The following is a 26597-nucleotide window of genomic DNA, read 5'->3' as shown; positions in this document are numbered from 1 at the left end:
CTTACCAGGCTACTATCCCAGATAAAGTACACACCAAAACCAGAAATGCAGTTCACAATTATAGTTAGATTTACAAATACGTCAGCTTCTTCTTCGTCGTTAGCAGATCTTCGAATCCCGATTTCTATAGGCGCAGAACGCAATCAAATCAATGGACTTATTACCACCTCCTTTCTTCGTCTGAATATCCGTAACAAATACAATCAATGTTGTAATAGGCGATTAAAATTAATCTATAGTGGACGGATTTTGAACCATAAGACGGATTTCTATAAGGAAGTATTTGAACCGGTTAAAAGGGTATGGGAACAAGAAGATGCTGAAATTGAAGACGGTTCAGGACTCAACAATGCAGATTTAAAGACTTCAGGTGATCATATTCTTGGAGGAAGTATTGACCAGAAATCGAAGGAAGTTGATCGTAACATATATATCCATTGTGTGGTTGGAGATGAATTGTCGAGAACTGAGTTGGAGCAAGAAGAAAGATTGGATAATGAAACTCAAATACAAACCACTTCAGATTCAATTGGTTTTGACCGTTTATTACTGCAAGGATTTAGTGAAGATGATGTTCGGGACTTTCGTCGTCAATTTCAAATGTTATATGGGAATAACAATAATACGCTGATAGATCATGGAGGTATCGCCGATTTGGAAGAACAAGAGCAAAGACTGTCAGAAATGAGACAACTTGAAAATAGGTTAGTGGAGAATATGTTTAGTACCGGTGTCGCTGAGAATACCGGTTCAGGTTCAGGTTCTGGTTCTGGTTCTAGTGCTGGCACTGGAAATCAACTAGAAACCGATGACACAGACCCAACTACTCCCAATGTTGCACCATCATTAGATCTTGAAGAGAATGCTAATGAAGATTTACTTCTAGGGGTTCTTTTAGGAATATTTTTAGGAGCAGTAGCCCTTTTATTCCTATTGATCGATGATTCCATCTTTAACAAAAGACAGAAAATGGCCATAGTGTTTGGGCTTATAATGAACTTTATGTTTTCTGTTGTTAGAGGAAATTGGATATAAAAGAAAAAATTACTACATTGAGAGTCATAAAAAATTGTTGGGCCCACCAGCCCTTAGTCGTGATTGGAAGCACTAGCTCACGACTAAAAGGGCATTAAGACGGCCAAAATACGTGAATATTTCATCAATCTCGCCTTTAACTTGACGCTCGCAAACTCGTGGGATACATAAATGTACTAGGAACAGACAAGCAACACGGTAATAGTTAAGGCTGCCGCACGATGAAGAAAAGAGTATTAAACTTTTATAAAAAAAACGCGGGCCGTCACTTTAATTTATAGTGAAAAAATCTCAGGGTTACCCGGATACTCTCCATGTACGGCTTACATATATACACTATTTGGGTATAAGGGATATGTTAAACGTATGCTTATGAATAATGATATGATTTATGGGGATCTATAGTACCGTCACTGTGACCTGTATGGTCTCAGTCAGCTCCTATTCACTAATAAACATCACTAGTAATACTGCACTAGTGATACTGCACTAGTAACACTGCACTAGTCAAACATACCATCACATCATTATTCAAGCATCACACTTAACACCGTTGTAATTCATTCAATATAAAAGTATTCTTACTACTAACATACTTTTAATTATATCTAAAGAGTACAAACTACTTGACATCTTGACTACAGTTATTTTATATACAGTCCTGTGCACCAATACAAGTTGTAATCATTATTATTACCACAATAGTAAAATGCTAACACTATCTAAGTCCTTACTGCCCTTATATATAATGGAATATCCCAAGGGCCTAGACCCTTACAACTCTCGACAACATTTACTTCATCATGCGTATTCGCCGTTGATCTCCATCCAATCATCGATTAGTGCAGATACGTTAGCTCAGGCAATTGCATCTACACAAGATATATCCATACTACAATTATTTAAGCCCTATGGGAACAATTCCAAATATAGCATTTCGAATCAGGTGTTTAAGATTACTAATACCCAATTGATTACCAAGAACTATCCCAGCTTCCCTATTAGATTTGAACCTCCATTACCTGAATTGATAAGCATTAAGAGTGGAACCACTCGAGAATCATCGAGTACCAATGCCTCCACTCAATCGGTTTCTGAAGGTTCAGGTGGCATTGTTTCTTTGAATCAACTATTTTCAATAGGGACCTTAGAACTTTTATTGAAACATAAAGCTAATGAAGCATCTGATAAAGGGACTGGAACAGGGACGTCCGACTTATATCTTGGGTTCTTTGATAAGGTGATTACTTCTAATCATATTGTTCCCTTTGAGACGTTTAACCATCCAATAACTCAGATCTTTGTGGTGGATTATGCACAAGATTCTTTGGAATATTTAAGAGAGCAAATCGTTCATTTCCGTAACTTTAATTTCCCCAAGTTCTTCCAGATTAATGACTTATTAATGCATTCGTTTGTATTTTATGATCCAAATACGGTTTCTCAACAAGAAATCATTGCATTTGAACAAGAATTGTATACCATGCTTAATATGAATGCCACGTTGTTTCCTATTCAGGCGTTCACTCAAGAAGTGGAAACCATATCCATTTCATTAGAAGAAAATTCTACTATTGAAGAAGATCTTCAACGGATTAGTCTTAAATCTCAGTCCACTAACATCAAGATTCCACTTTCGGTCGATCAAATTCTTCGAACAAAATTAAATGAATTTATCAAGAAATATTTAATCCCCCATATGGAACAGAAAATAAGGTATTGGGATGATCAAATCCTTCAACCAAAGAAATCTATTGCCAATAAATTCTTCTCTGCTTCCAGAAGACTCTTTAATAATGAAATCAATTCCAACATTGGATTTAATTCTCATGAGAATTATTATCATAAATCTAGTCCAGAACAAGCCATTAGGAAATTGGCTGATTGGTCTTTGATTTTAAAAGATTTCAAATATGCTTATTCAACTTATGATTTGATAAAGAAAGATTTCACAAATGATAAAGCTTGGGTTTATGTGGCTTCATCACAAGAAATGTGCATAGTATCACTTTTGTTGGCTCAAACTCAACAAAGTAATTCCAATTTACGTCCTGATAAAAATACCCTAAGGAAAGTACGACATGATATTGTTGAACCTTATATGGACAACTTATCGTACACTTTCAAATCCAGACTAAATTTGAAATCTTATAGCAGTCGTGCCCATCTTGTGGTTATTGAGCTTTTATTGTGTATGTGCAACGCATTCAATATTAGTTGGTGGTGGACAGATTTAATTGAAAAATACATACTTAAATGCATTGCTGAATTTGATATTCAATTACCCATTGGAAAACCCGCTGTTACAAGAGCTATTTTATATGAACGGTTAGGGTTTACGGTGGGGAGTTCAATCTATTTAAATCTGGAGAACACTTTCTTATTGGACAAGTTTTTCGATCGAGTTAAGACAATAACTGACAAAGAAGATGATGATGATCAAGAAGCAGGAACTTTTATTAATGAACACAAGATCAAGGCTCCAATTAATGCAACTATTGTTGGCTTATCCAGGTTCCGGAAATCAGCCATGTGGTATTTGCTTTCCATAAAGGAATGGTCTTTGCTTCAAAATAAACATCAGATAGAAACATTATTAACCAACGTTGAGTTGGTATATGATCCGAAACAAAAAGATGAATGGTATACTCGTAAAGATCTTCTTTTAGGGTATATTTTGAATCAAGTTGGAAAGCATCCTGATGCTTAAGTTATATTCATTCCAATTCTTTTAATGCCAATTTCCGTCTTTTATCCATGGTTGATTTAATACCCGATCTACTTGACTTACCTATGATCCAATTCAAAAACACTTTGAACTTGGAAGTGGCATCAGGTAATGTAGTAACATGTTTCGCACCTTTCAAAGATGATAAACTGAATAAATTTGATCTTAGGGTATTCAATTCTTCGAAAAAGATCTTATCCTGATCAACGTCATCTTGTTCTGATTCTGGATAATCTTGGAGATTCAAAACTTTGAACTTAATAAGCAAATTGAACACCAAATTTGATATGATTTTGATCAATATTGATATTGGATAAGGGAAGAAGGTATATAATGCAAATTGGTCTGTTCTATCCCCTTTTGTGGAGTTAATTGGGAGTTTAAATCGTGATGATGATTCTCGAGTTAATGATTGTGTGGAGGAAGAGGAATCTACTATGGCTGATTCTCCAACAATACTATCAGTATTATTATGATTGTTGTTAATCATAGTAGTATTATTTTTCTTTGCTGTTAACGGTAATAAATAAGACTGACGATCATTTGTTCCAGATTTGAAGAACCTTAAATAGGTCCAAGATACAAAGAATCCAACAAAGGCAAGCATAAAAGATGCTTCATATTCTTCACTTAAACACTCCAAAATGAAACTAAAGATCAAATAGATTAATGGAATATGAGTGACTTTGATTCGAACGTTCCCCTTTATGAAGATGAAATAATGATTGGATAGTCTTTGTTTCATGGCCACCAATAATCCCATATTAATGGCCAGAGCTGATGCTATAACGGGAGGAACCGAATCCATGGTTACCAACAATGACTTTATAGTATACCAAATATAAACAGATAGATTGGTTATAGTTATTATTAGAGTGACGAATCTTACCAACTCTCGAGCTCCCCATATTAACTCCATATAATTGCCTAAATAAAATATCAATACCACTGAGACCACTAGTCCCACAAGGTTCTCTTCCACAAAGGCACTGGTGATCAACACCCATGGACGAGTTAAAACGGGCGACTTAGTAGGAATGAATGTTAATAGTGGAACAAAGAGTTCATGCGGATGGGGTGTTTCACCGGTTTCTTGTGTGAGTCCAGACCCGTTCCCGTTCTCATGCTTAGAGGCACTAACATAGAGGACAAAGTAGGAATAATATTTCAAAACAAAGTTTAGAAGCGAAATCAGGAGTAACACCGCCACTATAACTGTGACCGACTTCCTGGTACGCATTCTGCTACCAATTGGTGTGGTTACGGAAGAACACGAAGGTTTGACTTTAAAGTGTTTTGATTTGAAGTAAGCACACTACTATCACCAAATGTCGCAATGAAGTTGAATCGAGTAATTCATTGGATCGGGTTGATGGACTGATCTGTTCTGGTATTTACACCGAGAATGTTCCGAACTTCTATGAGGCAAATGTCGGGGACTTCTCGCACATGGCAAGGATTCCGCAGCCAAATACCATTGGTCAAGTCCTTGATACTTACGGTGGTGTTTGGGTCTGCGGTGGTGGAGGCTACAAAGAGTCGTAAAGATCTAGAAGGATACCGAAAGACATACGAGTTCCGGTTTAGTGTATTAAACGATATCATTGGGAAACTTGAACGAGACGAGCCGGTCGATATCCAACAAGAGTTAAAGGTAGTCAATACGCTTACCAAACATAGATATAATACCGCCACAGATATTGAATTGGATGAGCAACTAGAGGATTTCTTAAAGCAAGTGGAATCAGAAATAGAAGAAACGGAAGCTAATAATAATGATGATGATGATGATAATAATATTGAAGTTGGTGATGTTACCCCCGTAGACTCCAGCAAATATATATAGTTACAATATATTACATCAGACAGTATTGACTTTGGATATGGTTGATCTATGAGCATCACCAGTTCTAATGACTCTTCCCTCTTGAGTCATTCTTTTAATGGCATCATGTACATGTTGACTCTCCACTCTAATGGAAGACCGTTCGTTAAGTCGCACAACCAAGTCTGTAAGACGAATACTTCCATTATCCAGTTCTAAGATGGCCATGATCTCATTGGACAAATCCTCTTGAAGTCTTCTTTGAGCAACGGTGGTACCAGTTTGAACCATATCCATATCGATTCTTCCAGTAACCGGATCAGTGGCATATTCTTTAATGGCACTCTTAATTAATCTAACGGCCTCTTTCACATCAATTAATTCCACAGTTGAACTTAATCTCATTTTGGCATGAGCTTCAGATAGTCTAATCATCGATTCCAATTGTCTCGTGGTAGCAGTAATACGCTTATCACTTGCTCTAGCATCATCACCCAATTTTCTCATCTCCACATAGGCTCTCACCAATTCTTGCTTACCTCTTTCGGTCATAACCGGTTGGATATTCTCTTTAGCATATTGGATATACATGGTAACAAACTCCACAGGAAGAACGTAGTTTTCATTCACTTTATCTGGAGCATCCACCAAATACATTTCCGTTAAATGTCTGGCCAATTGTCTATCCACAACTTCATCAACTCTATCCAAAATCAAATACACCAAATCAAATCTGGATAAAAGGGGAGGAGGTAGATCAATATTGGCAGTCACGGGTAAATTCGGATCATAACGAGAATTAATGGGGTTTGCGGATGCCAATATAGAAGTTCTAGCATTCAAAGTGGTAATAATCCCGGCTTTGGCAATAGAAATCGTTTGTTGTTCCATAACTTCATGTAAAACTGATCTGGTACTATCACTCATCTTATCAAATTCATCAATACAACATATCCCACCGTCTGAAAGTACTAAAGCACCAGATTCCAATACCAATTGTTTGGTATCAACATCTCTAGTCACATATGCTGTTAACCCAACAGCAGATGATCCTTTACCAGAAGTATAAATACCTCTAGGGGCTATTTTATGAACATATTGTAACAATTGGGATTTGGAAGTTGAAGGATCTCCACATAATAATATGTTTATGTCACCTCTATATCTTCCACCTTTCTTGAATGTCTTATTAGCTCCTCCAAATAATTGTAAAAGTATTCCCTTCTTGACATCATCCATTTCATATACAGATGGAGCCAATGAACGTGCCAATAATTCATATAAATCATCTCTTTGACTTGTTTCCTTTATTTTCTCAATATCTTGAGCTGATAACCTTCTTATATCTTCCACTTCATGATGTTTCTCAGATAATTCTTGTTCTAATGTGGAAGGATCAGCTCCCATTCTTCTCTTGTCGATCTTCTTAACATGAACAATATCCAAATAAGTCTTGTACAAACTTTTAAGTGCTCTTTGCTTGGAATTTATTCTAACAGGGATCGATCTAAATATCCCACAGACTTCAATTCTATCACCTGCTCTACAAGTATCAACCAATTCATCATAAACACATAAGTTGATAGAATGTGGAGTTTGACCATCAGGAACCAAATCAGGGGTTTCTTGTAATTTGATAATTTGTTTATCAGCAAATGATGATCTATTATGAATAAGAACCATTGAATTAGGTTGACGACATGCTTCTCTGGGACATTTTTTGGGTTCGGCTATAATCCCTCTATCAATTTCCACCGCAACAGTATGATCACAAGCATTACATTTGAAAAAGGCAACCTTCATATCCGGGATAATGGGAGTGGATCTTAATACTAATCCTTTAACACTAACCAATTTATCAATATCATTAGGATTCAATTCTCTTATACCTTTTTGTACCAAATCAATATTATAAGGTCTAACAGTATAAATTTTCTTTTCTATTTCACTAACTTCATCATCAGTGGCATTTTCTTCCGTCATGATAGTTAAAACTGTTTCTTTTAAACTTTGATCCATAATGGGAATAACTTCTTGTGGATAATTGATCAATTGGAAATATAAAGACCGGGTAGGTACATAAGCTCTCAAGTTCTTTGCATCAAGATTAAGATTAGTCAACCCTAAACTGTGCATAGCCTTCAATTCATTCAAATAGAAAACTTCATCCATTTCTTCAGATATATCTTGATCCAATTCAATATTTGTACCATCCAATTCCTTACGATATCTATATTTGAAGTTCAATAAAAAGTCCCTAAACTTATCAGCAACATCATTAATAGATACATTGGTACCCCAAATGACTCTAACAGGACCTTCATCCAATGGTGCCATTGATGACAGAGAACTTAAATTAGGTAAGGAACTATTCTGAGACCCATTGACTGTGGTCCTAGTTGTTTCCACCATTCTTCTGGATCTCCTAGGAGACGATGTGGAATCTTGTAAATCACCTCTAAATCTTCTTCTAGGGGTATGGTCTCTTTCACTTGTTGGAAGATCAGAGTATATTCTACCGCTGGTGGGTTGACGCGCTCCCCCACTTTGAAACCCTCGATCAGACGAGGGATGTGTGGATGAGGTGTAGTGCAATGGTGAGGACCCCCCATGGGTAGAGGCATTGAAGAAAGGTCTACGGTCTGATCCACCAGCATCACTGGAGGGCATGAATAAAGGAGATGACGATCCATCACCAGCAAGTCTCTGAGTTTGCGAGCGGCTGTGAGAACCAGAGTCGCCTCGAGGATGCGACAGCGACTCATTGGTGTCACGTATGGGAGACGAGGACATGTTTTATAATTGAACGCTTATTAAATATCGGTGCTAAGGAACATATCAATGGTATTAGTCTTTGAATTTGACTTTGAAAAAATATGTGTCTCACAATGTCGCACTACGCGTCGCACGTTATTTGGTTTCCTAATTGGGCCAAATGAGGTGAAGCGGAATATGCTTGAAGATAAGGATGATAATAATGAACCGGTAGAAAACGATACGGAGTGTTAAGAGAGTAAAGAGTAATCTGTTTATACTGTTCAGTCACAATAAGACATAAGCACAATTACAAAAATTTCGGTGTAGACCTGTAGTGGATCCAATTCATTGCAAGACACTCTACTGGGGGGTAGCTCAACATGTAGTGATGCATTTCCTGATGGTGGTCAGCAGCGCAGTTCACATTAGAAGTTGGTGTGGGTGACTTGGCTGGTTCTATAACCGTTGTATTGACATGGGTTTATATTTTATCAGATAAGGTATCAAAACGTGCGAAATGATTAACGTAATTTGTAAAGCTGTGGCGTATTCTTATACGAGAGTAAGCAATAAAATGGACCATTATAGTACGCATAGGGTTCGAAACTCTATATATGGTGGCGTTATCTTTATTTATCTAGCTGCAAGACTTCCCTCGTCTATTTCTTGTATGATGTAACAGTTGTGTACGACAATGTGCAACCATAGGTTTACTTGCACTTCTGTAATTATGGCACTTATATTTCACACAGTGACACACTACGAAGCTTTGATTTATTAAGGGAACATTAAGAATTAGTGGGATGAACAGAGTAACGGAATACAAAGCTTCTCAGTTAGCCACACTCACAGCTTCCTTGTGATCCCTGCTGTTGTGGTTCTATATATACCAAAACGCGACTGTCAATAACAAATACTTTTGTACGCCCTTACTACGTACTTACCACTAATTAGTTGTTCTTAGTACTACTTAATTACTGCCTTATAATGGAACAAGATAGAACAGATCGCCGCAGACCTTTACTGCCACACCCTCAACTCCGGTATAACTCCCCGACACGTAGACCGGTGGCTGGGTCTGTTGTGGCCAGTGGATCGCCAGAAAGAAGAAGATTGATAAGAGAGATGGAGAAGAGTAGAGAGAATGAAAGAATGGCGTATAAAAGAAGTTCAAGTTCTCAAGATTCTCAGGATTATTCTCTAAATAGATCTCCAGGTGGTGGATCTCCAGTTAGAAAGGCTCAAAAGAAAGTCCAATTTGCAAATCCCACAATAGACAATGAACAATTGACTCAATCTTTTAAGGAAATTGACCAAAGATTATTGGCCATTGAAACCAACCAGAAGGAGTTCAATGATAGAATTGAAATGAAATTAAAGGAGATCCTTGAAAAGTTGGATTCACTACAGAAATAAATCACATTGTTGGCTATGGTTTACTTTACTATTATACAATTAGAAATCGATATTCTTGGTGGTTTGAGCTTGTGGTATATCCTGTTGATTATTTGAAGCGGAATCTTCTTCATCAATAACAGGAATCCCCCAACTTTCAATTTCAAACTTGTGTTTGCCATTTTTAAACGCATACTCTCCCATACGGACCATCATCGCTCCTCGTTCAGATAGTACGGGGACCTTAATTACATTCACCAAACCTTGTTGGATACGTTTTGGTTCATTCTTGTATGCCTTCTCGATCAAAGCTGACATCTGCTGGTTGAATGGCTGAAGGTTGATAATACCATCAAATATATTTTCCAACGTACTCGTGATTAGATGGTTCCGAGTATACAAATCAAGGTTGATCAGAGTCATAAGTATCGCATTATTGGAATAAGTTGACAACAAACTTTGTAAGGAATGGAATAGGGGAAGGATGAACTGTGGTGAAGATTGGGTCGGAGAATATAATGAAGGAGTAAGAAGATTTGGAAGAACAATCCGGATAACAATGTCCGGGTGTTGCTTAATTTTGGTACTAATAATTTGGCGTATTTGATTGACTAAAGTGGTGAAGTTGGGACTCAAAGCAACAAAAGATATATCTTGAATGGAAGGAGGAGGAGAAAATTTCTGTGTAAGATCAAATTGAGTTGAATAATTTGAATATGTTTCTGTTTCAACCATTTGATCTGATGATTCCTTTTCTGGTTTATTTAGGCCATATCTCCAAGCAATTTTCAAATCGGAACCACCAGTCCTTTGTCTCTCTGTTTGAATATTGGAGAGATTTGAAACACTAATTTTCTGTTCATTTTCTTTTATCTTCAATTTCTTTTGTTCTTTTGATGTTCCCTTATATGGACCGGGTAAATCATTAGCCCAAGATTGAGGCATTCCAACCACCACCAGATGACAGAGTTGAACATTTCCATCGTCTATTCTATTGTGTAAGACACCTTGACTTACAAACAGTCTAACAAGAACAGAAGCAAAATCGGTGGTTGATGATTCTTCAACAATTAACGAACATCCTAAAGGAATTCCAGAATGAAGCAAAAGCTTATCTAAATCACTGGAACCAGTGGAAACCGTAGGTTGTGAAGTAACTATGGAGGGTCTTATGCATGGAGAAGAGACATTATTGCTAGCTGTTGAAGCTACTGGAGCTGCTGTTGAAGGAGATCCTCTAATAGGATTATTCCTTCCAGGAACTGTAGATCTTCCTGGAACTACAGGACCTCTTGCTGTCAAAGCTGGGCTTCTTCCTACAACTAAGGGATTCCCCGTTCCAGAAACAACTTCTCCTCTCTTTCTAAATGACATTGGAGATTGGAGGGTGATATTGATTGAAGCCACCAATTGCGCGTGCATGCTATTTTGACTAAAGTTCTGAGATGAGATCACGTGATTAGATTAGTGAATGTCCTCAGAGAAATTGATTGAGTCAAATATACTCCAAGACACCTGACTTCATCCACGCCCAAAGAGTACAGTAGCAATGTACTTCTTCATACAAACCAAAGGAAGTGTACACCGAAGTGTACACCGTTTTTTCGGATACCAAGAAGTCACAAAAGAAATGAATTCTTCCAATGGCCATGGGTGAAGAGAATAATAAGGAAGTAACCTGTTTTTCTATCGAAGGCGTAGCTACTTTTTTGGACAGAGTGACTAATACCACCAATTGGTGTCTGTTGTTCCAATAGAGTGCTCTTGGAGTATATCTTGTAAGTAAATCACGCGAAGGACAGTCCACAACATCATTCATGATTAACACTATCAACTTTCAACACACTCTAATAATCTCGGGTTATGCTTTGCTGGTTTAGAATAGAATGCTTCTTTCTTTTACTAATCATTTGAGGCATGGCGACTCCCATAGAAAACAATCGAACATAATACTTCCTTTATAAAATTATAGTTACATAAGTGGTGATACATGATGGTGATTATAGACTTAACATAGTTTCTTTTATTAAATATTATAATCAGTAGGTATCTTTTGCAACCTTTATTCTACTACTGACATGGTAGCGCATTGCACTTTTGAATCTTTTACGTTGTTTAAAAAACATATTACCACCAGAGATACCCGGTAGTCCCGGGCTCCGGGAGATGATGATCACGTGATTGAGTCATCGTCCCGGGAAATTTAGGAATCGGTTTTCACGGATTACGGCTCGGAGTGCGGTAATGGGTGCTAGCAAGGAAAAAGCTCTCACTTCTCGGAGTTGCAGCGGGGTACTACCTCTATTTCCGAGCCTAATTACGAGGCTATTCTCGAGCATCCTACATCTGATCGAGAGCTTTTTTAGTACATATTAAAAGGTCTACCTAGTCGTATTTCCGAGGGATAGACCGGTTCCGAGACATATTTGCCGCAGTTCATACACCTCAATCAATTGCCGTGCACATTTCACCTAGCAGACACCGTCCCTCATTTACATTAAGTATGTGCGCGCTACCACCACCTTTGATGAGTTTTGTAAGGAAGAGGATCCGATTCTGAATTTTCTGAACAAGCCAATCAGTTTTGAGAGTTTCAATAAATTAGTACAACATTTCTTCAGTGAGTTGCCAACTAATTGACAGTCGTATCATCTGATCTATCACAAACCATGCTCTCCACAGGTGTTAGAACCGTTTCGAGGAAACAAGCTGGCGCTTTGTCTGCCAGACTTGCCAAAAGATCCATCACTTCTATTGTTAATGCTACTACTAGATTGAACACTAGAACAACTACTACTTCCATCAACACTGGAATTTTAGGTGTTGCTAAGAACCAAATGCCAATTTCTGGTGGTATACATTTGCAATTGAATGCTGCTAGATATGCTTCAGTCACTGTTAAGGTTCCTGATATGGCCGAATCAATTACCGAGGGTACTCTTTCTGCTTATCTTAAGAACGTTGGTGATTACGTCAAGCAAGATGAAACCATTGCTACCATCGAAACCGATAAGATTGATGTTGAAGTAAATGCTCCAGTTAGTGGTACCATTACCGAATTACTTGTTGAAGCCGAGGAAACCGTTGAAGTTGGTCAAGATTTGGTTAAAATCGAAGAAGGTGCTGCTCCAGAAGGATCTTCTGCTCCAGCTGCAAAGGAAGAAGCTCCAAAGAAGGAAGAACCTGCCCCTGCAAAGGAATCTGCTCCAGCTGCTCCAAAGAAGGAATCTGCCCCAGCTGCTCCAAAGAAGGAATCTGCTCCTCCTGCTCCAAAGAAGGAAGCTACTCCAAAGAAGGAAGAAACTTCCAAGCCAGCTTCTGGTGCATTCTCTAGAACCGAAGAGAGAGTCAAGATGAACAGAATGAGATTAAGAATTGCTGAAAGACTTAAGGAATCCCAAAACACTGCTGCTTCTTTGACTACTTTTAATGAAGTTGATATGTCCAACTTGATGGAAATGCGTAAGCTTTATAAGGATGAATTCCTTGACAAAACTGGTATCAAGATGGGTTTCATGGGTGCATTCTCTAAGGCTGCTTCCCTTGCCATGAAGGATATTCCTGCTGTCAATGCAGCCATTGAAAACAACGATACTTTGGTTTTCAGAGATTACGTTGATATTTCAATTGCAGTTGCTACTCCAAAGGGTTTGGTGACTCCAGTTGTTAGAAACTCTGAATCTCGTTCTATCCTTGGAATTGAACAAGAAATTGCCAATCTTTCCAAGAAGGCTAGAGACGGTAAGCTAACTCTCGAAGATATGGCTGGTGGTACTTTTACTATTTCTAATGGTGGTGTGTTCGGTTCTTTATATGGTACCCCAATTATCAACATGCCTCAAACTGCTGTTTTGGGTTTGCATGGTACTAAGGAAAGACCTGTTACAATTAAGGGCCAAATTGTCTCCAGACCAATGATGTACTTGGCTTTGACTTATGATCACAGAGTTGTTGATGGTAGAGAAGCCGTTACCTTCTTGAAGACTGTTAAGGAATTGATCGAAGACCCCAGAAAGATGTTGTTAATGGAGTAAACGATCCATTAGTTCATTCTTCTCACATATTCACCCTCACACTCACACAAATATATATGTAAATGTATAGTCCACCATGTAGAGAATAGCTTCAAGTTAGTAAATGATTAATATATCAAGCAATCATTATGTACCAGCACTATTAATGACAAGCATCCGGTAGCACCGATCCTACCCTCGTTTCAATTGGATATCACACTTTCCCCTCGGTAATTCCCAATGAGGAAAGATCTTCTCTCACGTCAAGTTGATGCGAAAATGCACCTAAAAGGACAAACGTTGTTTGGGTTTCATCCCTTTTAGGCAATCATTGGTAACAGAAGAATGTATTTACAAATTTGACCGTTTAGGGTGATCATGTTGTAAAGTTGCCAAAAATCTTAAGGTGAACTTTTGTTCTTGCTCTTTTCTGTAGTCAATCGAATTTCAAATTGTTGTTTTCGTCTCTAGAGAACGATGTCTTGAGAGTAAATCAGATAAAAAAAAAACACACTTTCCTTTTCTTTAACTTAACTAAATTAAAATCCAATCCAATTCAAACTAACGAGGTTTCTTTATTCTATTAGTGTTCCCTCAGCCATGAATAGCATGGGCACTTGGGAAGGAGAGCCCAAGCAACAAGTTGACAATGATTTCCTTGACCAATATCTTGAATATGAACAATTTGATGAACTTATAAATGAAACCCTTCATACATTGAATGAATTAGATGTACCATCTGGTTATAACACCAACAACGACAACAATAATAATAGTAATATTGTGAGACAAATCATGGATGAACCTGGTGGTGGCGGTAGTGGTGGTGTTATAGGTTCTCATTCTTTCTTATCATCATCACATTTGGCTGGCTCTCCAAGAGGACACAAGAGAGGTCCAAGTGGAACAGCTATATTTGGTTATGTTGATCACACAAGAGAGTTATCATTCAATAGTATCACAAATGATTTAGGTAAACCCACCACCGCTCGATCACAAGATCTAGGGAAAGGTGTAAGCCCAGATCAATTACTCAGGTCCACGAATAATAACAACAACAACAATAATAATAATAATAATAATAGGCAAAGAAAACCTATTATTGATTTCCTGGAGTGCAATTATAGTAATTTGCAAGTCAAAGAGTTCTTAGTCACCGACCAAGAAGATGATAGTTCTCCCAACTCCTTATCCCCTTCAAGAAGTAGACCTCCACCTTTATCACTAAGAGCTCCAAAATCTCCTCAAGTATACAATGCACCTCCTCAATATCCCATTACTGCTTCTTCACCATTGAAACAATCATTTTCGAATCAACAGGAAGATTTCACCACTCCTAGACAATTCAATTCTTCCCCTATAAGAAATGGAGATTATTTTGTAACCAACCAGTCTCCAAAGGCTTATAAATTCCCAAGCCCCATGCAAAATTCAATGAGACCTTCTGTACTGTATAACAGTTACTCGGCAAAATACTTGCAAGAGTTAAACCAAACCAATTATCCCATTTCGTATGTTGATGATATCGAACCCTTATTGGAAAAAGAATCAGATCCTGATCAAATTAATCAACAACCAATTACTCCTTATAATGATAAAAATTTCAAATTTGTTCCTATCCCAGTTCAAGATCCTCTGCCGTATAAGAAACCAAAGCATCATCTACCCCAACAACAACAACAACAACAACAACTGCAGCCGCAAATGCAAGTGCTGCCACAGATGCAAGTGCTGCCACAGATGCAAATGCGGCTTCAACAACAATTGGGAATTGATATTCAAACATCATCACCACAGCATCATAAACAACAGATTCCACAACCTATTAGTATTCAAAGTAATACATTTCTTCCGCCACCATCGCCTCCACTTCTTTCCAATGCATCACCTGAATTACAATCTTCACCAGAGCCACATTCACCAGTTCAATTATCATCTTCTCCAGTCAGGGTTCCGGTAACCTATGACCAGTATTCATCATCACCAATACACCCCCGACCATCTGATGCCAATAATTCTAAAAACTTTTATATGCCTCAGTACTTTTCAGATGGACTGAATGAAAAGGAAATTGCCTTTTTTGAAGAACAGCTATTTCAAGATAATCCACTTTCTCAAACACCCCAAAATATCATAGCATCTTCTCCAATACGACAGACTAAGGTTCCAATGTACCAATCTTCTTCTTCGGGGTACATTTCTTCTAGTGTTAATTCCAGTCCTGTTAAATATGATTCTTCTCCCATACGGCAACATCAGCATCAGCATCAACATCAGCATCAACATCAGCAACAGCAACAGCAACAGCAACAGCAACAGCAATTACCAGGATTAAATGGCACTGAAGATGATACGGTAGATGCTAATAACACCACCATTCAATTAACACCCCTTAAAAACAGTGCACCACCAATTACCCCCTCAAAGCAAACACATGTCAAACTTGAGTGGTCACCGGTGATCTCTCCCAATAACAAAGAGTCAGAAGTCAAAAGACTAATGAAGAAATCAGTAAGGAGATGTTTCAAGAAAACTTCTCTTTTGCCACCAGGAGAACTTGATCGTTACTGGTCAGGTCCAGATGAAAGTAAGCAATATGTTTGTTTGTTTGATGATTGTGGCAAGAAGTTCACCAGACGGTACAATGTTCGATCTCATATTCAGACTCATCTTAGTGACCGGCCATTCGCATGCTCCTATTGCCCTAAGAAGTTTGTTAGACAACACGATTTGAACAGACACGTGAAGGGACACTTGGAAACTCGATATTGTAAATGTCCCTGTGGTAAAGTGTTTGCTCGATTAGATGCCTTGAAGAAACATAGAGAAAGAAACATATGTCTGGGGGGGATCGAACGTGGGGCAACAGGTGAAAGGGGGGTTAAGAAGATCAAAAAGGAACCACCTCCAACATCACAAGGATTGATACCAACGACAAAGAACAAACAAGTTGTTGATGTTGTTAGCAATGCCTTACTTAAGGATATCTTAACCGAGTTAGATTAATGGGAGTACCTTTTTTTTACTATATGATATGAAACTCTTTATATACTTCTTACGACATTGTCGCTATCTTTAATACATACTACTTTATGATACTATATACTGTACCATACCATATATATACAGCACTATTTATACCACATTGGTTTGCTGTGACTCGGGCATATCCGTATCCATTGACTCTTCAGGAATCTCTGGAATATCGTCGTCTTCTCCTTCACGTTTATGGGTCTTTAAATGCAGATTCAAGTTATCCAGTCGACTGAACTTCTTATGGCAATGAGGACAATCATAAGGCTTTTCACATGTGTGTAAGGAACGGAAATGTCTCTTTAAATGTTCTTGTCTTTTAAACCGTCTAGAACAATAATTGCATAAAAATATCTTACTTGAATCAACCATGTCAGCTTGTTTATTTTCCTTTCTTCCTCTAGTCTTACTCTTAGTCTTAACAGTTTGATACACTTGGGTGTTGGCAGGTAATTTAAGTGAACTCAAGTCAACTTCAACTTCTACTCCTTCTTCATTCTGAGAACGATCCTGGGAATCAACAGAGGCTAAAGTGGCAGCAGATGCATCCTTGGTTTTCTTCATAAGCAATAATTTGGATCCTAATATTCTCTTAGATGCCGTGGCTAACGTAGATCCATTACTTTGAGACGTCTCACTGGTACCCAGTATTTGTTCCATACCTGATAAATCAGTATTTCGAGATGAATGTGATTCAGCTATTGAAGATCTTCCATCATCTTCTTCCAATTTGGCATTGCCAGCTTCATTAGACATACTTACTGTCATCCCTTGTGAAGAAGATTCTCCTGATCCAATGGAATTTTGAAGTGATCCATTGATATTCTCTTGTGAGGATTTGGTACCTAATTTAGTGTTGGTCTTCTTATATGATGGATAAACCTTACGTCTTCCAACTTTTTGAAATAATGCTGCATAATCAGGTTCCCAGCTCTTATCATCCGGTTCCTCTTTAATTGTATTATTATTAGTATTATTACCAGCTTTATCGGACAGAATTGTTGGTGCAATGTCTCCATTAGATGAGATCTTACTTATAGACTTATTGGAATTATCCAAACTCTCACTATCTCTTGATTCCGTTACTACCCCCCCATCTTCCATGACTTGATCCTTCGGAACTGGTTTAAAGCGCATGAATAAACCCCTTCTTGGCTTCTTAACTTTCTTATTTGATCCCGAAGGTTCACCACCATCTTCATTCTTCAATAAAAAATCAGGCTGCTCGAGATCATCTTCCAATGGTCGGGGTATAGTAACATCTTCCCCATTATTCTGACTTCTAAAGATACTCCTTATTAACATCCTTGATTGTTGAGGTGGAGGTTGAGTCTCCTTTGGAGATTTCAAATTGTCACCAGGGGAATTTGGTGAAGATGAGTTCGATACCGGTGACAGTTGCTGATTCCTATCACTTCTAAAAGGGAAGTAATTGTAAAATGAAGTGGTGAAATCCGTATACCTCCCCCTACGGTTTCCTGATTGTTGACTATCTATTGATTGTCTGTTTTTAGGGTATAAATCAAGAGATCCACGAGTTGATGAAGGAGCAGGAGGCATTTGTTCAAATGAATTCCTACTGAAAAATTGTTGAGCAGATAGAAATGAAGGTTGGGTTGAATGCATAGAACTAACGGAGGGTGTCAATGATGTTGTGGTTGTTAACGGCGATAACTCATTGAAGTTACCTATTTGAGGATTATCTTGTAAATGCAATGACAAGGTTAAACTATCAATAGATTCACGATGCAATTGATTCTTATATCGTGCATGATGTTGAGAATGCTGACTCAGAACAGAATTCGAATGAGGAGGATGTCCACCACCACGTTCATCGTCAAGTACCAGAGAGTTTCTCTTTGGTCCATGCAGTAATAAGGAAGCACCCAAATGTTCATTCAGACTATCCCGTCTTTGATCCTGTTGGAAATGTAAGTTATGATGTTGAGAAAGTTGAAGTTTCAGCAGTTGCTGTTGCAATTTCTGTTGCTGTTGAGTGAAAAATGGTTGTTTGCTTTGAATATCAACGGTTTGATTTGATTGGCCCAGTTGAGTTTCTGATAAAGCGTATTGTTGCAGTTGAGGCAGAGGTAGCACATCTTTGTTTTCATCTCCACCATGTTTTCGTAAGAAATCATGTTCAAGCAGTCCATCAGCATGAAATTCCTTACTCAATGCATCGATTGGATCAGACCCCAACGAATCAACCACTTGATAATTCATACCGGAACCCACAAAAAACAGAGTCGTATCTTGGGTTGCCCCTATAGTGTTCATATTGTCATTGGTATTATCGGTGATTGGATTTATAACCAAATCTTCTGTTATTCCATCATTTACAAACCCAAGGGTCTCATTATTTGCACCATAATTCCCACCGGAGCCAATACTAATACCATTTCTATTGCCTAAAAAATCTGCACCAAAAACCAGGTCCTTATTCAGATCAAAGTAAAGTTCCAGTTCAATTGTAAACTGGGGTCTTTCATCCACTTCCATATTTTCACCACCCCATCGTTGTGACGCATTAGGAAACTGACGGTTACTACTGCCAACTTCAAAATATTGAGAGGCGGCTCCCATGCCTCCAGAAATATTGTCGTTATCCTGACCAGTAACATTTCCATTACTTTCTTGTTGGAATTGATTGCCTTCTGCATACATTGCCAAGTCCATTTCCCCTTCGCCGACTTCCTCAAAAGTAGAGCTTCCAAACCCGCCACCTTCATTGAAATCTCCATCACCTCCGAAACCTGAATATCCATCAATCCCTCCACAAAGGCCGGTACCGGAATTCAGTACTGCTGCTTCTCCTCCATGACCAGACTCAGACTGTTGTTGCTCCAAATAGTTGGGTCCATTCTTCAGCGTAACCTCCGAAGCTCCGTACACCAAACTATCCGTTCGGAACGGAGTGCCTCCTACATCCATAGTTGGTTTTCTTTTCTGAAGTTGACTTCTTGGGTTGTAGTGCTGTGTAATTGAATTAAGTATCCTTAAAGGTTTCACACTATCATGTTTTTTTTGTGATTACCGGGGAAGCTGGTGTTATGGTGCTAGGGTGCGGAACATTGCCCCTCTCCACTACGAGAATTTATTTAGTTACTCTCGTCAACAGGTATAGGCGGGGTTTAGGTTGACTACTGCTACTACTACTAATAGTAATAATAATACATAGTAGACTACTTAATGCTTACATATACACAACACACGAACACCAACCACTATAAATCTTCGGCGATGGTCCTTCCTGAAGGTGTACGTTGTCGTATTGAGTGTTCACTAACTTCTCTTACCAGCTTTAATCTGATGGGCCCTGGGAATTGTCGAGATGGTGATTTGGGACTTGCCATGATGGACAGTTCATCATCTTGTTCGTCATCTGTCAAGCCATTACTAAGACTAGAATATGCATCAGGATTAACCACACGAAGCACTGACCGTCTCTTTGAACTTACCAACACTTGAACATCAAGATTCAGTTCAACATAACTATCATCATCATCATTATCAGTATTATTTGTGTGGTTGTTGTTGTCGTTATTACTGTTGCGGTTTATGGAATCATTCTCATCTTCTTCGCTATTGACTGTAGTTTCGTCACCTAGAGATTGAGAATCTTCATCTAATTGAGGATCGTATGTTTGGTCAGCATTTTCATCATAAGGCTCAAACTCTTCTTCTGTTAAAAAGGAGTGTCTCTTATTAATGGGACTGCTTCTTGTAGGAGACCCTGACAGGGTAAATGTTCTCTTGAGCTTTGAAACAGATCGTCCTAATAATGAGGAATACATTGGTGTTGATCCAATAGTATTGCTATGATATAATGATCTTTTGCTAGGGGTTTTGGGTATCGCAGCAGGAGTTGGTTTACTGATATAACCATTATACTCAATACTTTGAGCAGCTTTCTCGGAAATAGTGCTATTAAAATCCCCATTGCTTAAAGTTTCAGTAGAATGTAAATGAGTATGTTTCCTAACCCGTTTCTGTTCGAATTCTTGACGTTTCTTTATCCACGAATCAATAGATGCTCCATCAAGTGTCAGGTTAGAATCATTATTATTCATATTGTAGGGAGATTTATTTTGTTGGGATGGTGGATCTATTGATGATGTATGATCATAATAGTTTGTGAAATCATACTCTATTGATTGTAATTCATCAAATTGTTTCGACTTGGCAGCTTTACGTTTTTGTAAGTAAACAAAACTTCCCATAACCACCATAGAAATTGCTGCAAGGGGAATAAGGGTTCCTAATAGTGCCTTTTTGGTAACTTCTGTTGTGGAAGAGTTAGAACCAGAACCAGAATTAACTCCTGAAACAGAATTATCCTTTAATGACTTTACACTTCCCCAAGTCGTGACATCGTACAAACTTAATGAATAAGATGCCAGTGAACCAGATCGCTTGGTTAAAGAATTAGTCGAATTTATAATCACCAAGGTATTGAACACCGTGAAGGCACCATAAACCTCATCAAAATTCAAGTTAGAATTATTAATTGGTGTCCAAACCCATTCGTTTGCCAGCATATTTAAACTGGCAATATTGGGATAAGCAACTTGTCCTGAATTTTCTCCACCAATCATTATCACCAGTTCAACAGTGAATGAATTTGTAATTTCTGAGATTGAAGCATTGGATAATGGATTGAATACTGGTAAAACTAATGCTTTTGATCTTGAATTGACCATATCAGAAGTCGAGGAATTAGCAACGACAACTTTGGATGCCCAACCAGTGGTAAAGTCCCAAGTTGCCAATTGATACATATTTAGGAAGCCCTTTCCCAGAGTTTGTCCCCCAATAAGTAATTGAGCTTGAGGATTAGGAGCTAATAGGTTTGCAGCACCATAAAAGGGTTTAGGTTTGGTCAAGGTGGAAATATTGGCAAATGTTTTAGAATTCAAGTCAAATGAAATCATTCGGGAAGAAACATCACCACTATGATCACAAATACCTCCATATATATATAGCTTTGAAGGGTAAACTGGTGATGAAAGATATGTCGCTTTAGCGTAATAGGATACATCTTCAATAGAATCAAAGTTCAAGCCATTAATTAAAGACCATGAATCTTGAATGTCATTGTATTTCATAAGACTTAATGTTCCTGTTCCACATAAATCTTTAGCAAAAGTTGTCTCATCAATTGTAGATGAAAAGGCATATAACTCATCGTCTATAAGAAATAACGAAGAGTTTGTAGGAGGAGACAGTATGGTAGTAACATTTTGACCAGAATTTAAATTCACATTGTCCACTGAATAACCTCCACTTAATGATGAAAACCCAGAAAGCGAAAGGTTAAACAGGAGTAAGTCATTATTTTTCAAGTGAACATATATTTTCCCTGTCGTTAAAGCATAAAGAGTGTTCCAAGGATCAGTAGTTGAGGCTGTAGCAAAAGTAACCCCAAGAAGAAATATAACAAAATGTAGAGGCCAGTCGATCATATTTAAACGAAGGAATATAAATCAATATAACGTTGAATATGGCTTCAATATTTACCTTCCGGTAACCACTACTCTAAGTTTGAACTGAACGTACAGTAATCAGACTGGATCAAATAACGTCAAAAGTAACAAGAAATAATGGAGTATAAAAGCAATTTATCCCTTCAATATCAACAGCAGGCGGTCAATTATTAAAAGATCTATAATGTCCATGAACGGTGATCCACGATCGATGAGTTATGGTATCTCGATACACTGAGAAATTCCAACCTGAAACTACTTTATAAAAGCCAAAAGCAAACAAAAGCTGCCATGAAACTGCATGTATGGCTTTTGGTCAGCATGAAAGGGCCTTGTGATGGTCATGGACCTTGTTTTGGCTTTTGGGCTGTTAATCTTCGTTTGTTTACACATTTCCTGATAAGGATGTGGAGCAGATATGAGGATCTTGGGTCACGTGATCGGAGGAAGATTTCATTAGGTCCTATGGGCTCAAATACCGAGGGTGCCGAACATACCTCGAAATTAATAGGTCCGGGAGTTTGACTCATGTCGAAAATTTTTCAGACCTGATAACGTGATTCACACTAACATTATTGAAATGGTATACTATAAAGGGTCTCTATAATCTTTCAAAATAGTGAGACCAAATTTGGTTGTATATCAGACACAAGAAAACCAATAGCATAGAATGTCTTCTTTTGGTACCGTTTTCCGTGTGACCACATACGGTGAATCTCACTGTAAATCGGTAGGATGTATCGTTGATGGGGTCCCTCCAGGAATGGATTTAACCGAGGCAGATATTCAACCTCAATTAACAAGAAGAAGACCTGGTCAAAGTAAATTATCTACTCCTAGAAATGAAAAGGATCAAGTCCACATCCAAAGTGGTACCGAACTGGGTAAAACATTGGGTACTCCCATTGGTATGCTTGTTCAAAATGAAGACCATCGCCCTCATGATTATTCAGAAACTGATTTGTACCCCCGTCCTTCTCATGCAGATTGGACTTATATTCAAAAATACGGTGTGAAATCTGCATCTGGAGGTGGTCGTTCTTCTGCCAGGGAAACTATTGGTAGGGTTGCTGCTGGTGCCATTGCTGAAAAAGTTTTAGCCAAGGCTAACAATGTTGAAATTGTTGCCTTTGTAAGTGCCATTGGTGGTGTAAGCATGGATCGTAACCCAACTGATCCTAAATTCCAAAAAATATTGAACACTATTACCAGAGAACAAGTTGATGCTTGTGGTCCGATTAGATGTCCAGATGAAGATATTAAAGAAGAAATGGTCAAGGTTATTGAACATTACAGAGATGCAAAGGACTCTATAGGAGGTGTTGTCACTTGTGTCATTAGAAATTGTCCTATTGGGTTAGGTGAACCAGTTTTTGATAAATTGGAAGCTAAATTAGCCCACGCTATGATGTCATTACCTGCTACAAAGGGTTTCGAATTTGGTTCTGGATTCTATGGTGTTCAAATCCCTGGTTCTAAGCATAATGATCCATTCTACTATGATGAAGAGAATGGAAGATTAAGAACAAAAACCAATAACAGTGGTGGTGTTCAAGGGGGTATTTCTAACGGTGAAAACATCTATTTCAGTGTTGCTTTCAAATCAGCAGCCACCATCTCTCAAGAACAGCCAACAGCTACATACGAGGGTAAGGATGGTGTTCTTGCTGCTAGAGGAAGACACGACCCTAGTGTCACACCTAGAGCTGTTCCTATCGTAGAGTCAATGGCAGCTTTAGTTTTGTGTGACCAGTTATTACTTCAGAAGGCCAGAGAAGCCAGTGCTAGCATAGTTGCATGAATACCTAGAAATGTATACCCTGTATAACGTAATATAATAATAATAATGATAAAGGGTAATGTGGGGAGATGAGCGTACCCACTTTGGTTTTCCAACTGTTTACATAATCAGTCACGTAATCAGCGAAAATTTAGTGGTACGAGTGATCCAAATAACTTCAAGGCACTTGCACTAACTTTATTTGGTTCTTACTGGTAAAGCAAAAAGTATAGCAAGGATGGATTCTGTTCAGTTAGTTTTTGTGGCAGTATTTATAGGACTTATATCAGCTGTTGGTGTTCTTTTCTTTCAGCAGAGACGGATAAGCCATTCAAGTGGATCCAAATCTCCTTTCAATAAGCCCTCATTTCTTATATTAGGTTTAAGTAATAGTGGGAAGACAGCATTATACTATAAAATCGTGCAAGCATCTTGTTCAAATGATGAGTTTGCGGAAGAAAAGGTGAAAGAATCTAGATCTGAAATAGTTTCTACTGTTTCTTCTATTGAGCCAAATATCACTACTTTACGTTTCCCAATTGCTCATGATAAGATCAACATTCCATACCAAGTGATTGATTATCCTGGACATTTGAAATTGACTAGTTTATTGAACAAATTGATGATTGAGCAAATCACCTTGAAGAAGATCCGAGGTATTATGTATGTGATTGATCTGAGTAGTCTTGTATTAAACAATGAAGAAACGGTTCAATTAATGGCTCGTCAATTATTTCAATTGTTAAGTAAAACTGAAAGATTACCTACTGGAATTGATTTTTGTTTTGCTGTTAATAAGCAAGATTTATTTGATGCCAAGCCTGTGTTCAAAGTACGGGAGTTACTTGAAACTGAATTGAATAAGATCATTCATAGTGAATTAGAAGCAAAGACTCAGAATGCCTCTGGAATTACTAATAATGTCGAAGGAAATGACGATAATGACGATGAAGACGGAAATGGATCTGGAAATAGTGAATCTGTTAGAGATTTATGGGTAAGTATCCTTGGACGACCAGAAAATACATTCAGATTCGATATGCTTGAAGGGAACATGGATTTCCTTGGGGGCTCTGTATTAAAGAATAAAGTGGATGCGTGGGAGAATTGGTTTGATGAGAAGCTGGTAAACAATTAAGTCATATAGCAGTATCAAAACTAATTTACATATGGTACTTAATACAATGACTTGATAAGAGTATGCTTGTATGTAATTGTGTGTGCGACTCAAAATGATTACCTCAATTGAAGATTGATCAACAAACTCAAAGGGGGGACCCTTCAAGTTTTGAAAGGTTGCTTACTCAATTGAAAATGGTTACTGTTAGTGATATACCTGTAGGTCTTCAGAATGATAAATCTGTGACTCCTTATCTTGCAAGGGCAGCTGAACTTGCAGAATTTGAGCCTGTAATAAGCTATTATTGCAAGTTTTATGTGTTGGATTATATCTTGACTAATAAACTCCATGGTAAAGATAAAGAGATAGAAGCATTTACTTTAAATCTTTTAGATGAGATTGAGGTTTTAAAGAAGTCTAGTGAAGGAGATGAATCCCAAGATTTTCAGAAAGTCTTGAATGACAAGAAATTGAGTATTCAAATAGTGATGACGTTTGCCTTCAAACTCTTCAATAATTGTATGGAATCCGTTACTAAATACACCGGCGACCAAGCAGGTGTTGCATCTAAGATCCGGGCCACTTTGGTGTTTCTAAGTTTGTTAAGATTATTTGATGAGAATGAAGATGATATTAGTGGTGCTACTCAAGGTAAAATCACCACTACTGAAGAATGGCGGAAACTTTATGGAACAAAGGTTAAGGTTCTCAAATTGCAATTATCTAAGTTGATCAAAGGTGAAATAGAGATATATGTTGATGAAGCCGAACTTTCTCGAGAGTTTGATGAATTGACTTTTGAAAACACACCTCTGGAAGATGAAATAAATAAGAATACATTGGAAGGTGAAGATGCATCAGAATCAAACATACCAGATTTCAAACAACCCAGTTCACCTCCTCCTTTCATTGATGCTGAATCAGATGAAGGGTTACCAGTATTACCTGGTGCCCCAAGAACAGCACCAGATGATAACGAGATACATTTACCCGGAGCCCCATCATTTCTTCCAGACGAAGATGTAGTTGTTCCTGGAATGAATGACGGGCCAATCCACTATATCCCAAAAACAAGCAACAATACTAAGAAAGATCATTCAAAGCCGTCCGCTCAGGTTCCTGTATCCACCCCTGCTGTCGACTTGACACCAACAAATATAACCGAGATTCTAGATACCACTGAGGTAATCAGCAAAGCTCAAAAAAGATGCAGGTTTGCGATTAGTGCATTGAACTACGAAGATTATACAACAGCAGAGGCCGAGTTGGTAGAGGCGCTAGAACTTGTTAGATGTTTGAAACGTGAACATCGATAACGGAACATGGTTCATGATTCTGAATGAATCAATGAATATAACAGAAAAGTGATCAAATAAAACGTGTCGAACACAAACACCCAAGCCAATTGTTTGGGTAGTTTTAATAAGT

At 38.0% G+C, this 26597-nt stretch overlaps 14 protein-coding genes across 14 annotated transcripts; 9 read left to right on the top strand and 5 right to left on the bottom strand.

The window, feature by feature from the left end:
- Window positions 1-45: 45 nt before the first annotated feature.
- KQ657_004426 (uncharacterized protein) lies at window positions 46-1035 on the top strand (the record flags this gene model as incomplete). Its single annotated transcript, XM_043195097.1, has 1 exon — window positions 46-1035. The coding sequence occupies one exon, from the start codon at window positions 46-48 to the stop codon at window positions 1033-1035; it is 990 nt and encodes a 329-aa protein (XP_043050294.1).
- Window positions 1036-1783: 748 nt separating this feature from the next.
- GSG1 (Gsg1p) lies at window positions 1784-3745 on the top strand (the record flags this gene model as incomplete). Its single annotated transcript, XM_043195096.1, has 1 exon — window positions 1784-3745. One exon carries the CDS (start codon window positions 1784-1786, stop codon window positions 3743-3745), a length of 1962 nt encoding a protein of 653 aa, XP_043050293.1.
- Window positions 3746-3752: 7 nt separating this feature from the next.
- On the bottom strand, window positions 3753-5003 carry KQ657_004424 (uncharacterized protein; the record flags this gene model as incomplete). Its single annotated transcript, XM_043195095.1, has 1 exon — window positions 3753-5003. The coding sequence occupies one exon, from the start codon at window positions 5001-5003 to the stop codon at window positions 3753-3755; it is 1251 nt and encodes a 416-aa protein (XP_043050292.1).
- A 165-nt stretch (window positions 5004-5168) lies between these two features.
- KQ657_004423 (uncharacterized protein) lies at window positions 5169-5609 on the top strand (the record flags this gene model as incomplete). Its single annotated transcript, XM_043195094.1, has 1 exon — window positions 5169-5609. One exon carries the CDS (start codon window positions 5169-5171, stop codon window positions 5607-5609), a length of 441 nt encoding a protein of 146 aa, XP_043050291.1.
- A 15-nt stretch (window positions 5610-5624) lies between these two features.
- CDC54 (MCM DNA helicase complex subunit) lies at window positions 5625-8381 on the bottom strand (the record flags this gene model as incomplete). Its single annotated transcript, XM_043195093.1, has 1 exon — window positions 5625-8381. The coding sequence occupies one exon, from the start codon at window positions 8379-8381 to the stop codon at window positions 5625-5627; it is 2757 nt and encodes a 918-aa protein (XP_043050290.1).
- A 951-nt stretch (window positions 8382-9332) lies between these two features.
- On the top strand, window positions 9333-9761 carry KQ657_004421 (uncharacterized protein; the record flags this gene model as incomplete). Its single annotated transcript, XM_043195092.1, has 1 exon — window positions 9333-9761. The coding sequence occupies one exon, from the start codon at window positions 9333-9335 to the stop codon at window positions 9759-9761; it is 429 nt and encodes a 142-aa protein (XP_043050289.1).
- A 39-nt stretch (window positions 9762-9800) lies between these two features.
- Window positions 9801-11114, bottom strand: KQ657_004420 (Elongator subunit; the record flags this gene model as incomplete). The annotated part of the gene is made up of 1 exon (XM_043195091.1): window positions 9801-11114. The coding sequence occupies one exon, from the start codon at window positions 11112-11114 to the stop codon at window positions 9801-9803; it is 1314 nt and encodes a 437-aa protein (XP_043050288.1).
- Window positions 11115-12409: 1295 nt separating this feature from the next.
- Window positions 12410-13774, top strand: KGD2 (alpha-ketoglutarate dehydrogenase; the record flags this gene model as incomplete). The annotated part of the gene is made up of 1 exon (XM_043195090.1): window positions 12410-13774. The coding sequence occupies one exon, from the start codon at window positions 12410-12412 to the stop codon at window positions 13772-13774; it is 1365 nt and encodes a 454-aa protein (XP_043050287.1).
- Window positions 13775-14353: 579 nt separating this feature from the next.
- On the top strand, window positions 14354-16759 carry ACE2 (DNA-binding transcription factor; the record flags this gene model as incomplete). The annotated part of the gene is made up of 1 exon (XM_043195089.1): window positions 14354-16759. The coding sequence occupies one exon, from the start codon at window positions 14354-14356 to the stop codon at window positions 16757-16759; it is 2406 nt and encodes an 801-aa protein (XP_043050286.1).
- Window positions 16760-16888: 129 nt separating this feature from the next.
- Window positions 16889-19717, bottom strand: KQ657_004417 (Mnl1p; the record flags this gene model as incomplete). The annotated part of the gene is made up of 1 exon (XM_043195088.1): window positions 16889-19717. One exon carries the CDS (start codon window positions 19715-19717, stop codon window positions 16889-16891), a length of 2829 nt encoding a protein of 942 aa, XP_043050285.1.
- A 293-nt stretch (window positions 19718-20010) lies between these two features.
- KQ657_004416 (uncharacterized protein) lies at window positions 20011-22248 on the bottom strand (the record flags this gene model as incomplete). Its single annotated transcript, XM_043195087.1, has 1 exon — window positions 20011-22248. One exon carries the CDS (start codon window positions 22246-22248, stop codon window positions 20011-20013), a length of 2238 nt encoding a protein of 745 aa, XP_043050284.1.
- Window positions 22249-22939: 691 nt separating this feature from the next.
- On the top strand, window positions 22940-24070 carry ARO2 (bifunctional chorismate synthase/riboflavin reductase [NAD(P)H]; the record flags this gene model as incomplete). Its single annotated transcript, XM_043195086.1, has 1 exon — window positions 22940-24070. The coding sequence occupies one exon, from the start codon at window positions 22940-22942 to the stop codon at window positions 24068-24070; it is 1131 nt and encodes a 376-aa protein (XP_043050283.1).
- A 217-nt stretch (window positions 24071-24287) lies between these two features.
- Window positions 24288-25187, top strand: KQ657_004414 (Signal recognition particle receptor subunit beta; the record flags this gene model as incomplete). The annotated part of the gene is made up of 1 exon (XM_043195085.1): window positions 24288-25187. One exon carries the CDS (start codon window positions 24288-24290, stop codon window positions 25185-25187), a length of 900 nt encoding a protein of 299 aa, XP_043050282.1.
- A 62-nt stretch (window positions 25188-25249) lies between these two features.
- On the top strand, window positions 25250-26485 carry KQ657_004413 (uncharacterized protein; the record flags this gene model as incomplete). Its single annotated transcript, XM_043195084.1, has 2 exons — window positions 25250-25255; window positions 25301-26485. 2 exons carry the CDS (start codon window positions 25250-25252, stop codon window positions 26483-26485), a joined length of 1191 nt encoding a protein of 396 aa, XP_043050281.1.
- Between the last annotated feature and the right edge of the window lie 112 nt (window positions 26486-26597).

This window comes from Scheffersomyces spartinae (assembly GCF_019049425.1).
Source record: "Scheffersomyces spartinae strain ARV_011 chromosome Unknown scaffold_6, whole genome shotgun sequence".
Classification (NCBI taxonomy): domain Eukaryota; kingdom Fungi; phylum Ascomycota; class Pichiomycetes; order Serinales; family Debaryomycetaceae; genus Lizanozyma; species Lizanozyma spartinae.
This window is presented reverse-complemented; position numbering and strand designations above follow the sequence as displayed.